Source organism: Podarcis liolepis (genome assembly GCF_965112155.1).
Source record: "Podarcis liolepis genome assembly, chromosome: Z".
In the NCBI taxonomy this organism is placed as follows: Eukaryota; Metazoa; Chordata; class Lepidosauria; order Squamata; family Lacertidae; genus Podarcis; species Podarcis liolepis.
Window position 1 is genome coordinate 19,037,562 of NC_139570.1, and position 14,169 is coordinate 19,051,730.

At 46.5% G+C, this 14,169-nt stretch overlaps 2 protein-coding genes across 3 annotated transcripts in view; one reads left to right on the plus strand and one right to left on the minus strand.

Annotated features, from left to right (window-relative positions):
- Nucleotides 1–8,051, minus strand: FUNDC2 (FUN14 domain containing 2). Its single transcript, XM_083484834.1, has 5 exons — nt 7,771–8,051; nt 5,649–5,796; nt 5,376–5,451; nt 2,761–2,898; nt 1–1,418 (listed from the first exon to the last, which is right to left on the minus strand). Exons 1-5 carry the CDS (start codon nt 7,922–7,924, stop codon nt 1,341–1,343), a joined length of 594 nt encoding a protein of 197 aa, XP_083340960.1. The 5' UTR covers nt 7,925–8,051; the 3' UTR covers nt 1–1,340.
- A 118-nt stretch (nt 8,052–8,169) lies between these two features.
- The window catches only part of F8 (coagulation factor VIII), an 82,077-nt gene continuing 76,077 nt past the window's right edge, over nt 8,170–14,169 (plus strand). Inside the window, exons 1-2 of one of the 2 annotated variants that reach the window (XM_083484588.1) lie at nt 8,170–8,420; nt 12,195–12,381. The gene's annotated coding sequence lies outside the window, so the exon portion shown is untranslated. Of the gene's footprint in view, nt 8,421–8,611; nt 8,870–12,194; nt 12,382–14,169 lie in introns of those variants that run through there. The other variant, XM_083484589.1, reaches the window with a different exon arrangement.

Here is a 14,169-nt window from a genome sequence, read left to right on the forward strand (position 1 = left end):
TCAGGATATCATTTTAATTTTTACATGTATATTGTAACAGACAGGTAGGGACTGCAGGAGGAGAAAAAACCACGTATTAGAAAATCAGCTGTAAGTGCTCCTGGAGCAGATATGAAAAGTGCAGGCTTCTGTCGAGAATGCAACTAATGCAGAGATAAACCAACTTCTGTCAATATAATCCAACCATTACTTCTCCATCTTCAGTTTGGGGGGCAAGAGTCACATCTCTCATGCAGCACTCATGATCTAGAAAAACTTTCCCCAGAGTGGTGCCATGCAGATATTTTGGACTACAACTCCCCTTGGCTATGCTGGCTGGGGCTGCTAAGACCAAAATATCTGGAGGGCACCAGGTTGGAGAAGGCTGGTTTACAGCAACAGCAGACCATGCCCAGCTCTTCCTACATACATTTCAGGGAGCTGGAGGTCCATAAAAGACAGAGCAGGAGGCTCCAGCAGCAAAACACAGCATTCCATCCCTATAATCCAGTAACTTTTGCTACCAATGGCGTGAGTCATGTAGAAAGTTTTCCAACTCCAGTCATTATTTTAGCCGTTCTACCACCAAGAGCAAAGTTTAGTTGAACCATAATCAGGTGAGTGTTCAAAATACATATTCTGGGAAGAGGGTTCACCCCACCCACTACAAGCTTTTCAGGCCTCCTTCAGCAGGAGAGGATGGCAGAAATCCCATGCAGCAGTCAGAGTTTCCACAGATCATTCCAGCTCTGTGGTTTCAGCAAGAGGTAAAAATAAAAGTTTGGGAGGTGTCAGGAAGACCTGTTTCTCTCTTCTGCGGGCATTTCTAAGAAGCAGTATTCAGAGCCTGTCCAGGGAAGAATAAGCCAAAACTAGATGCAAGTTATTTTGGGACATGGCCTGGCACACCCTTTCCTTAGGCTGCTGAGCTTCTGTGCTCTCCAAAGCACAGGCTGTACTCTTTGCCACCCAGGGGGTACAACACAATGAGAAGGTGCCTACAAGGGAGTTGGGTGCTCCCCTGCAGGGTACTATCATAACATTTTGTGCACGTTTTCCCACTGGAAAAGAATTTGGGGGTGATTATACAAAACCTATCAGGCAGGGGTAGGAATCAGCCTCACAGCAAACAGCCTTCAGCCTAATGCTACCTCTCAACCACTGACCAATCAATCAAATGAAAAAAGGAGAGGAGCAAAAGGAGCTTGTGGCAGTGTTTCTGGAGGTCATAAGGTGCATACAGAGAGATGTCAGAATGTTCCAGCGGACAAGTTCAGCAATGGAGAAAACGAACGAAAATTACTGAGTAGGAGATGGCGGTGGCAGCAACAGCAGCACAGGAGCCAGATCAGAGGAGGCTCCTAAGAAGCCATGCCAAGCAGAAACCCTCCAACAAACCCTCCAGTCAGGAGAACATTCTTCTTCAGAAAGGAGATCACCTGAAAAAGAGAAAAGGCAAATCTTATATTGGTCCCTATTTGATTTTCAGAAGCTACATGTTGCCTCCTGGACATGCATTGTGGCTGCTCAAGTGCCTGACAAAATGACACCCCCACATTTGCAATTATAAGGCGACAGCAAGCATAAGAGCCCCGACCCTGTGGGCCACTGGTTGTGCAGGCCTACTCAGACCTGAGTCTTCAGAAGTGCGAACTCTCTCTGGATTCTGCCTAGAAGCTATCAACTGTACTTGAAATCTGAAATCTGCTGCTGACAGACTGGGTCTCCCTTCAGTGTACCATCTTGATTTTGTTACAGCCATACTCGGTAAGCAAAAACTGTCTGCTGTCACACCTCCCTCTCCATTTAATGCAAGGATGGGGAACCTGTGGACCTCTATCCTGGCTTAGAGTTGTATTGAACCAAAGGCTAACTGTTTCAGAAGCTTTGCTAACGCCATACTGGTAGTCAAGATAATCCCATAATTAATTGGTAGCTGCTGTAACAATGAGCTCATATATATGTTTATATTAACTTGTTTTGATATATGTTAATTGGCTTGCTTTGATGTGATCCTTATCTGTGGTCTTGGAGGGCTGGGCTCTGAGCCCAGAAAGGAGAACTATCTGTAAGGCATTTGCCACCTATGTCCTCATCTAGCCAGGTGAAATGATGTGTGCTGTTTTGCTGTATAAAGAATGTATAAACATTTGCTTGGGTGTGGATAAGTCATCTCTTATATCTTGTCCCACATCTGCAAAGGCTAGGAGAATTGTCAGGCTGATTTGCTGTAAGTCTACCCCTTCTTCAGTAAAGCACCAGAACTTACAACTCTGGCATTTTAGGCAACCAACAGATTCTTGGGCTAGAGTATTGTTCACAGGAGGTTGAGAGAGCTTGTTGCTGTTATTGATATTATTGCTGTATCTTTAGTTTTAGATCCCATGATTTACGTGGAAATTGTTTCCACTTGGTTGTGTACTTTTTGATGTTTTTTATTGATTGTTTATGACTTCTGTTATGTTTGTAATTATGTCAATCTTGTCATGTTGTAAGCCGCCTTGAGCATAGTTTCAACTGTGGAAAGGCAGCATACAAATAAAATGATGATGATGATACACCTGCACCCAACCAGTCCCAGGAGCCCTCCTTTGGGCCAGTAGTCCAGGACAGGAGTGATGTGAGTTGGGTGTCTAATAACACCTGCAGATCCCCCATAACATATTTAATAATTTTTGCCCATCTCCTCTTTACTGCACAGTTATCACATCAAACACTTTTTCCTACTCAAGGCTTTGCTGCTAGCCTCCTGTATCTCTCCAACTTGCCCACCAGTCTCACCTCATCCATTTTGCTCTTCACTTCTGGTGTCAGCTGATTGGTGGTGCTCCCACGAAACTTCAGCTGTTCTTTGGCTTTGCTCACATCCCGCTCAACCATCTGCCAGTCCACTTTGATGTAGCCTGTGTGGTTTGCAAGCTGGAGTAGAGAAAATGTTTCCTGAAGCAAAACACTACACGTCTAGCTGGACAAGTATTTATGGACAGCATTACCCATTTCTTGTACCCCATCCACATTGCTACATAGCAGCTCAAAGCAGTAGCCCCAGGAGAACTGCCCTTCCAATGAGTTGCAGCTATTGAGAAAAGCAGTGAACAAAACAGCATTTGGAGCCAAGGACAGCAGGAACCTAGCCTTCTTTAGTGCAGGTGTGTGGAACCATTGACCCTCTAGATGTTGCTGAACTACAACTCCCATTAACCTCAGGAAGCACAGTCAATGGCCCGTTATGATACAATCTGTAGTTGAGCAGCATATTGAAGGCCAAAAGTTTGACACACCTGCTTTAATGCACTGGCCTTCAACCGGTGAATTGGGAGTCACTACTGGATCACAGCTTGATCTAAGGTAGATCACAACAGCAGCACTTACCACTATATAAGTATATGGTGTTTTGTTTTTGTTTTTTAAACCCAGTCAGTCAAGAAATGCATGAACAAGTTACAGATGCATCCCAGGTCTGAAAAAGTTAAGAATTACTGCTTAATGTGTACAGAATACAATTGGCTGTCCAGCAGGAAGACTGGTAATCTAACATAAAGAATCAGGACTCTGTTGTCCACACAAACCCTGGAATGGATGTTTTAAGAAAAGCCTGGATGAATCAAACAAATATAACCAATGCCAGTACTCAGTAAGACTGAGCAATTTTGGGGGAGTCCATGGATGACTGAAGAGCCCACTGAGCCAGTGCATTCCCCAATACACTCTAGCAGTTGCTCTTCTATCACATGGAAGACCTGCATGGAAGCTGGAATAGAAGGCACAGAAGCAAGTATGGTTCAAACGAAGATCATTTTTTGTGTGAGCACCAAGCTTAAAATAGAGGAGCTGTTCCACTGATGCTGATGTTTAAAATTAGCAGTGGATTGGCTTTGCTGCAAGTGATCATGTGTTGCTGTTGATGCTATCAGAATCTTCTCCAGTGGCAACCCAAACTCTATATTGCACAAACCAATGTTTTAGAAAAGAAAAGAAAAATCAGAGATCCTTTGATAATCCAGCTGGAAGACAAAAAGGCTTGCTATCATCTTCTCTTTTTATATTAGTATTTACAGAGGCCCTATATCTTTAGCACAGGAGTGGGGAACCGTTGACCTTCCAGATGCTGCTGAACTACAACTCCCATCAGACCTAGCTAGCATGGCCAGTGGTAGGAATTGGAGTTCAGTAATATCTGCAGGGCCGAAATTTCCTCACACCTGCTTTAACAGATCTATGATAGGCAGATATCAAGATATGATGCATTACCCCACAACACACACACTGGGTTGAATCTAGGTTTTAGCCAGAGTAGACTCATTTGAAATGAATGGGCTCAAGTTAGCTATGCCCATTAATTTTAATGAGTCTACTCTGAGTAGGACTAACATTGTATACAAGCCACTATGTCTCTAGACAGAAAACTTCACTTGTAGCATTTCAGCCAGATATTTCAATCAGTCCAAAGACTTCAGGGCAGCATACATGGTTCTCCCACCTCCCTGTTTATTCTCACAACAATCCTGCAAGATGGGCTCATCTGAGAGCAAGATGGGTTCATGGCTGAGCTGGGATTTGAACCCTAGCCTACCAGGTCCCAGTTCAACACCCTAGCTACTATACTGTGCTGGCACTCCATTAAGTGCAACAACCTGTCCGTAGGCTGCTGAAATGCCCAGAATCTCTATAAGAACAGCAACACACATTATTTGCAAGGCATGGCATAGCACCAGATTCAGCAATATGCAGCTGCAGCAACTGCGAACTAGATGCTGCCACTGCCGGGAATATTTTAAAGCTCTGCCAGGGAATGATGAAGAAACTACAGCTGAGCCAAAATGCTGCAAATGATGTTTATCCATTTTTTCCCCTCTCCCCCCACAAGCAAAGACTCGTCACAGTGCAGAAATTTCTCCATTTTTTTTGTAGTGGATACTGTTCACCACCATCAGAACAAATTTGGAATCCTGCTAAGTATGCAAAATGGTGCTTAAGCTGCCCAACACAAATAGTTGTTGCTGCCACTTTCAGGGATTGTCAGCTGAGAAAAATACATTAGCAGAAAAGAAAGCCACCGCTAATGGTGGGCTCTATCCTGGAGAATATGGTGAAATCAACCACCATCACTCAAAATTTATCTGCCCACAAACAGGGTGGAAAATATCAAGAGGCCATTTGGCACAGCTATAAAAGGAACTACCAAAGTGTTCCAACTTGAATCTCCTGCACAGGCAAGCCAGTGAACAAGAGGCCCCAACTAGGGCTGGGTTGTAGATGCTGCCTAGACATCCCATTAAACCACTCATGTGAAAAAGATGAGTCACAGTTGCATGCAGTTTTCTGCAGTTAAGGCAGCCAAGATACCCCACTCTACTAGTCAACTACTCCCAAATCCAAGGTAGGCAACCACCAACCTGAAGCAGGAAGAAGCCACCTCCCACAGCAGTCGCCGCCAGTTTCCCAACCTTCTGGAAGATGAAGCCAGTGCACCTGCAAATAAAAAACGGGGATAATTCAGAAAAGTTACATCAACTATACAGAATAACTGACAAGGCAGCTCCATCTGCAGTAAGTAAAAATGGCAATCTGTAGCACAGAGACTGTGTTACTACAAGAGTTGGGTGAATTTGCTGTCCCCTTCCCCTGCCATCTACCACAAATGCAGCCAATGTACAACAATGCCTCACCATCCAGTGGCGCCTCCGATTGCCAGCTGGGTTGCTACATTGTACTTCTCTGCACTGGACCCTGAGTTGGGTGCAAAGAGCTTGCGCCACCATGGCTGGTTTTTTGTGAACTTGGTCAGATCCAGCACGTCATCACTGCTTCGCCCTACTGCAAAATCAAGAAAAAAGACATGAGCAAGGAAGAAGATAAAGCCCATTGCTGAACTTCTATCCTATTTGAGCAAGGCCCAACTGCTGCCCAATTGTTGCCTACTGTAGACAGAGGAGCAGAAGGAAGCTTTCACCTGTTATTTAAGCAATACAAGTAGGGCTGGGGAATAAGGGCCCTCCAGATGTTGCTGGACACCAACGCCCATCAGCCCCAGCCAGGACAGATAGTGCAGAGTTTATAGCAGTTGGAGTCTTACAACATCTGGAAGGCTACAGGTTCCTCACCCCTGCAAGGCAGCAACCCTAAATAACACAGCAAAACACTAGTAGAACCTTAAACTTGAAATATTTTTGTATTTGCGGGGGGCGGGGCGGCTAAATTGCTGGGTTTTTAAAATAAGAGATAACATAGAAATTTGCCCTCTATCCACACCGTCAACAAGAGGAATTATAGCACATTCAATCTTTAAAACACCAGGTTCATCTTTTACTGATACAGTGGGATGTCTCTGCTTCACATTATGATTTATCCATAAAGATGCCACCTGAAGCTGCCTTATCCTGAGCCACTCCACTATTCTGTCTAGCCTAGTATTTTCCACTCTTAGCAACAGAAACTTTCTAAGACTTCATTCAGCTGAAGGCCTTTCCAAAAGCCATTATCCAAGTTCTTTTTCACTACAGATGCTGGGGATTAAACATGGGGCCTTCTGCGTGAAAAAGTCTATGCTTTAGCACTGTGCAATGGCTTGCACCCTTGTCAAATGATTTCTGTTTGAAGATCCTCAAGGGAAGAGCTGTAGCTCAGTAGCAGAGCATCTACTATGCAGGCAGAAAGTCCCAGGTTCAATCCTTGGCATCTCAAGGTACGGCTGGGAAAATTCTCCCTGCCTGAAATCCTGGACAGCCGCTGACAATCAGTAAGGGTGGTGTTGAGCTGGATGGACAAACAGACAGTATCAGGCAATTTCCTATGTTCCCATCTTAAGGAGGCTCAATATTTAAGAACCACAACACACATGATATGAAAGGCATGGCATGGTACCAGGCTCAGCAACACACAGCTGACAGGTAACTGATAAACAGCTTACAATCTGGTTGCCTGTAGCACATAGCATACCCTCCAACATTTCTCCAATGAGAATAGGGATGTCCTAATTCCATCATCATCATCATCATCATCATCATTATTATTATTTTACTATTTATACCCCACCCATCTGACTGGGTTGCCCCAGTCATTCTGGGTGGCTTCCAACATATATAAAAATATAAAGCATCAAACATTAAAAAAAACTTCCCTATACTGTACAGGGCTGCTTTCAGACGGCTCAGAGGTCAGATCAGTGACCATACCCTCTGATGAAATAGGGATGTCTAAAGGAAAAGCGGGACATTTCGAAATCAAATCAGAAACTGAGACGGCTTCTGCAAATCCTGGACTGTCCGTGGAAAATGGGGTCACTTGGGGGGTCCGATTAGTAGTAGGAATCACTTCCATGAGGGGAATTTGTGAGGAGTCTTTCAAATGCTTCAGAGTCTCCATCCCACAGCCCTTGCCCTTTCAGGCTGTCCATGGGTCACAACAGATTAACATAGGTAAAAGTTTAGTAAAACGACCCACGGGTACGTGGAGAACCTGTGCCCCAAGGTCCCCTTCTACCCCTCGCCCAGCCATTAATACTCAAGGTCACTCAGTGAGCCAGCCATTCCATCTGCCCTACCCTGCAGGGTTGTTGTGGTGATGGTGATAACATGGACGGGGTCGTGATTATCCCGAGATCCCTGGAACAATGGCGGGGCACCAAGTGGCTTGTTAATAATAGCAACTCACTAGGGCGGTAGAGATGGAGGTTTCCCCGGGGAGGAGATAACTAACGGGCAGGTTCTCTCTCCTCTCTCCCCCACCCCCAGCCAAACGGAGTGACGTCACTCCAAAGGTTCCCGCGCGGCGAACTTTAGCGCCTCTCACCCGGCATGATGTCGGCGGCCTTGCGCTGCTGCTGCGCCCGCTTCTTGCGCTTGGCCTCCTGTTCAAGGCGGAGGAGGGAGGAGCAGGAGTGGGCGCTGCCGATGCGTGACGGCGACGGAGACACGCCCAGCTCCAGCCCCAGCTCCTCCTCCATCTCCTCCTCCAAGGGGTTAGCAGGCCCCGCCCCCGGCCTTCGCCGCCGCGCGCATGCGCGTTCGCAGAGGAGAGGCGGGGGTTAAGCCGCGCCGCGATGTGTTCCTCCTCCTCCTCCACCGCCACCACCACTAAACGCCTGTGGGACACGTGAGGAGGCGGAGCCTGATTGTTTGATCACCTAGGTAACCACCGGAGGTTAGAGGCGGGAACGTCTCAGACAGTTACCGCCCCCTCCGACTTTCCTCCCCCTCGTTATTGGTGTAGGCTCCAGTTCGTCATGCTGAGGGGAGGAGCAAAGGGCTTAGCGGGTTTCTGAGTGGTGCGGCCTCCTGTTACTAGAGCGCGGTCATTATTATGCGCCCTCCCGTGGATCAGGCTGCTAGTACACTTAGCATTCTGGCCGAGAGAGAACCTCTGAGCATGTACAGACGTTCTACCACCCCAAAAGAGCTACAGTGCCCATAAACATGTGCAGAGAGAGTTTAAGAACACAGGTAATGTATGTGGACCTTTAAGCAATTGTAAACGCTTACGCGGGTGGCGTTGTGGTCTAAACCACAGAAGGTCGGCAGTTCGAATCCCCGCGACGGGGTGAACTCCCGTTGCTCAGTCCCAGCTCTTGCCAACCTAGCAGTTCGAAAGCACGTAAGAGTGCAAGTAGATAAATAGGTACCGCTCCGGCGGGAAGGTAAATGGAGTTTCTATGCACTGCTCTGGTTTCTCCAGGAGCGACTTAAGTCATGCTGGCCACATGACCTAGAAGCCGTACGCCAGCTCCCTCGGCCAGTAAAGCGAGATGAGCGCCCCAACACCAGAGTTGTCCATGACTGGACCTAACGGTCAGGGGTCCCTTTACCCTTTTACTTTTTAAGATCCTAGAATGGCGCACAATTAGTTACACAGCTGCTATTCAGTGACACATAGCTTCTGAGCATGTGGAGAGGTTTGTTTTTTAAAACCTTAAGGGTTTAATGCACCTGAACAAATGCAGAGTTTATTTATTATTATTTTTTTAAAAAAAACTTTTTAAAGAACACAGGCTGTGAACATGAGCAGAGTTATAACTTTCCTAAAGGAACCAGCTTCTTGTTAAGAAGGTGAACCCCACCTAGACCTAAGGTTGCGATTCTATACACACATATTATGGGAATATGCCTCACTGAACTCGGTGTGACTTTCTTCTGAGTAGACATGTATAGGATTGTGTTATGGAAGTAATGAATCCTAAATGAATTGCCATGTAACACTGTAACCTTCAAGGCAAGCAAACAGGTTTTTTTTAATTGTGTCATTTGTGTTGAAAATATTACCCTTTTTACAATTTTATGCAAGGAGGTTGTCCACAACAGCAGTATATGAGTAGTTTAAATAAATACCAGAAAAAAAGAAGGAAGGCCAGTGTCATCTTAAAAAGCAATTTATTGAAGAATAATATGCTTTTTGTGTTTTTCTGACCTGTGCTCAACAAAAGATCTAAGCATTGCACACAGGATTTAAATGTTGCTCTTTATTCAAAAAACAAAAAACAGCCAGAATTCTAGCAGACGGGCAAATCTAATTAATACACTGATTTCTGGAGAGGGCTCAGCTAGTTCAAGGGACACAATACCTTTTATATTGGAACAATTAATTGAGTTTCACCCAAGAGTTTCTCCAACAAGCTCTTAGAAACAGCACTCCCCCCCCCCCAATCCAGCTATGCAAGGCTGACCAACAGTCCTGGGCACTTAGCTTGTGGGAGAGCACCGATGTTAGAGCTGTATACGCTTAGGCTAGTTGCAATTCCAATAATCACTGGTAGGAGGTCTTAGCAGCTGCAGAACCTGATGCCACAGGAAACCCAGTAATCAGATGTAGCTGTTGGTATCATCTGACAGATCCTACACCAACTACTGAGCATCCTGTTTACACCGGATATAGAGTGCTTTTCCTAACCTCCTTGAGAAGAAAAAGGATCAGGCTAGATTAAGGGAGGTCAGTTTCCTGTTAGACACAGCATAATGAGAAAGAGGCCACATATTGCAAAAATAAATAAATAAATAAATAATGAGGGAAAAGGTCACATTCTGTAAATATTAATATCAATCTGCCAGAGTGCAACAGAATATACAGTTAGAACCCTTCAGCTGAAAAGAAGATTGCACACAATCCCTCTGTCCTCATCCCTGCTTGGTAGCCCAGCTCGGAGAAAAAGCATTAGTGAACCTGCTTGCCCGAGTGCTCCCCACTGCAGATCCTCTTGAGTGACTGAGGTTGTGCCTTCCTTCCTGCTGCAACAAGAAACACAAGTCAGATAAACGTCTGTGATGATGATCAGACGATATGCCAGCCTGCATGGAGTTTCCTCTGCCGGGGAGAGGAAGAGGCCAGCAGCCTGGTTCTTAAAATATGCACCCAGTCACAGTTAATGGGACCATTTTTACTACTTTCCTTTACAAATCAAGACTAGAGCACTCTACCACAGCAGTATGAACTGATGCTCAAGAATAATGCACACAGTTTGCCTTTAGTCTGCCTTTCAGGCTGTGAGCTAGAGGAGGGAGGAATATAAACATGTTACCAGCAGTACTCCATTCCAAGAAGTCAAAATAGGAAAAAGAGAGAAAACAATATATATGTATATGGAGTCATCCTTGGAGTGTGTCCTTTTCTTGCTTAGTGCTTCAGGTTGCTTCCTCAGGTTGTACGGAGAAGAGTTGTAGATGCAGGGATAAGGAGCCTATGCTGTAGTTGTAGCCTGAGGGCCCCTTCTTGGCCCTCCCACCTTGGCAGCTTTCTGGTCTCTGTGATGAGGATGCTGCTGCTGGTCCTGCTATTAGTAGCTTTGCCAAGAGTTAGTGAATTCCCCTTTCTTGGTTGGGCGATTTCTGACTGTCTTACTCACCCCAGTAGGGACAGTCCCTACTCCATAGCTACTCACAGAGCATTTGAAACTGAAATTTGTAGAAGAAAGAGAAACCACCTGGGTTTATTTCTCTCTTTTTCTCCCTTTCTCTTACGCCTGTCATTTTCTGGAAATAAGGCATGTTTTGTTCAATTACTGGCTTTGTGTACACTCCCATTTACTCTGAATCTGGTGCATTTCCATTTGAGAAACTTTCCCATTTGGGAAACGGCATACATGTACCTTACACTAGCCACAACCCATATTTATCTTTATCCCATTATTTCTTATGAAATACCTCTTTTTGATGCACTCTCCCCCAAAACTAGCTTCAATCTGAATTGAGAAAAAAGGATGATCTAGCTGTAATTTAAGCCGGTAATGTTTACATAGCCTCTTTGTGCTTCCTGAGGATCTTCATTGCTCTGTGGATAAAATGCTGCTTAAGGACCTTTTACATCAAAAGGAGTTCATAGAATTGTTTGCAAAAATGACTGCACCACCAGTTCAGGTGGCTCAAACCATTGGCTCTCCCTGGACACTGAGGCAGTATGGGAGAATGCATTCAATCAATCAATCAATCAATCAATCAAGTAATCTACAGCCTTGTCTTTGCTACAGTCGCAGTCCCAGAACTGGGACCATAAAAATATCAAATGCAGTACATATGATAAAAATAAAATTGTATCAATTCTTAGCAACTAGGAAAGCAACACACACAGATCAGCTCAGGCACTAATGCTGAGCATATACATGGTCAAAAAGACATTCTTTTAGGCAGCTCCAAAAATTCATAAAAGTCAACACAAGCCATATCTCAGGATTTCCATAGTTATGCTGCCACCTTGCTCAGTTCAACACATAATGCGGCCATTGCAATATTTTCAGATGGGGTGTTGTATGTTCTCAGCTGGCTGTATCACAGAGCAGATTCACTGCTGTATTTTGCACTAAATGCAGCTTCTAGGCCAGCTTTAAAGGCAGCCCCACACAGAGTGTGTTACACAAATCCAAACTTGAGGTTACCAATATACGGGACACTGTAGTCAGGCTTTCCCTGTTCAGGAACACCTGTAGGTGGTGAACCACCTAAAGCTGGCAGCAGGTGCTCTTTACCACTTGAGGCCACTTGAACTTCTAGTGACAGGGCTGGATCTATGAGCACCCCGCCAAATTATGCACTTGCAACTTCAAAGCGAATGCCATATAATCCAGCGCAATAGGTAGAACATCTAATTCCCAGATTTGGGAGCCTCCCAGCCAGAGCCAACCCACCCATGAAACAAGGTGAGGTGACCGCCTCAGGTGGCAGGGTCCACCAGGACTGCAAATCCTGATGTCTATCTTTCTCTCTCCCCCTCCCCCACCCTTGTTCCTGATGTAGATCTTCCCTGAGCCCTTCTTCCCTGACGGGGAGGGAAGCACCATTTTGGAGTTTTCCTCAGGTGCCAAAATGCCTTGGGCCAACGCTGCTCTCAGTTACAGGGACTCAGCTTATTGCTCCTCATCCAGCCCTCATCCAGCCCTCCACTACATCCAGGCAAGGGTGCTCCACAGCCTCCCTGACTCAGGTAATAGAGAATTGTAGCTCAGCGAAGGTTAAGCTACAGTTCCCAGGATTCTATGTGTGAATGTGCATGAAATGTGCTTTAAACGAATGGTGTGTACGCAACCTCAGGAAGTTCCTTCTCCAGAGTCTAATATGAAGGTTATATTCTGCAATTTGATTTTATTCTACCTTGCTAGAGCCACACACCCTTCCATTAAACAATTTCCTTCTTCACTTAAACTTGATGGGTTACTGCAAATACAGTGGTGCGTTGCAAGATGAAATTAATTCGTTCCGCAAGTTTTTTCTTCTTGCGAGTTTTTCGTCTTGCGATGCATGGTTTCCCATAGGAATGCATTGAAAATCAATTAATGCGTTCCTATGGAAACCGCCTTCAGACCAGGTCCGGGGACAGTCTGTCCCCCGACCTCTTCTGAAGGCTGGGGGGGGGGCAAGGGCTTTTCTTCCCACCCCCAGCATTTTAAAAAACCCCGAGACAGCGGAGGACTTCTCCGCTGTCCGGGGCAATCTTAAAATGCTGGCGGGCGGCATTTTAAAATCGCCCGGGACAGCGGAGGACTTCTCTGCTGTCCGGGGTGATGTAAAGGCCCCTGGGAAGGCAGGCAGGGGGGACAAAGACTTTCGCCCCCTGCCCGCCTTCAGAAGAGGTCCAGGACCTCTTCTGAAGGCGGGCGGGGGGCGAAAGTCTTTGCTCCCCCCCCGCCTGCCTTCAAAAGCCGTCCGCGATAGCGGGAAGCGCTTCCCTGCTATCCCGGACTGCTTTTAAAATGGGGACAGAGGGGAAGCGCCGCTCTGTCCCCTCTTTTGAAGCAAGGGGCTGCGGGGAGAAGATAGCTTCTCCCCGCCGCCCCTTGCTTCAAAAGAGGTCTGGGGACAGCGGGGAAGACGCGCTGCGCTTCCCGCTGTCCCCGGACCTGGGGATGCGGGGAGAAGATCGCTTCTCCCTGCCGCCCCTTGCTTCAAAAGAGGTCCGGGGACAGCGGGAAGCGCTTCCCACTGTCCCCGGACCTGGGGCTGCGGGGAGAAGATCGCTTCTCCCCGCTGCCCCTTGCTTCAAAAGAGGTCCGGGGACAGCGGGAAGCGCTTCTCGCTGTCCCCGGACCTGCGGCTGCGGGGAGAAGATCGCTTCTCCCCGCCGCCCCTTGCTTCAAAAGAGGTCCGGGGACAGCGGGGAAGACCCGCTGTCCCCGGAGCTTGCGGGGCAAGCTTCGTTTTGCGAAGCAAGCCCATAGGGAAATTCGTCTTGCGAGGCAACTCGAAAACGAAAAAACCTTTCGTTTTACGAGTTTTTCGTCTCGCGAGGCGTTCGTCTTGCGGGGTACCACTGTAATGAAAACCAACCCAAAACCAAAACAAGGACAAAAATTTGAACAGAATGAGGTCCCCCCCCAGTCCGTGTTTTGATATGGTTGTTAGGAAATTCCATGTTTTATTCATCCTTTTTGGTGGGTGTTTTTTTCTGCCTCATTCAGGACAATAACGTGTTATCCCCCTCATAGGCTCCATTCCCTGAGTGATGAATGACAATTGCTACCAAGGCCATTTCCCCTAGATAACCAGAAGGAAGGTGTAGGTGGCTTGTGAGATGTGAACTTTCTGACTCACGTCTGACTTACTCAGATGGGAGAGTCCCTAGAAAAAGAATTGGGGCCCATTTTCAGGAGCCCTGTAAGATTAGCTCATTGCCTCGAGCAATTTCCCCCATGCTTTCCAAGTACCCTTCACCCATGTACGGATAGAGTTATGGGAAGCAAAGTGGTAAAAGCCACTGCCTCCCTCAGCCACCAAA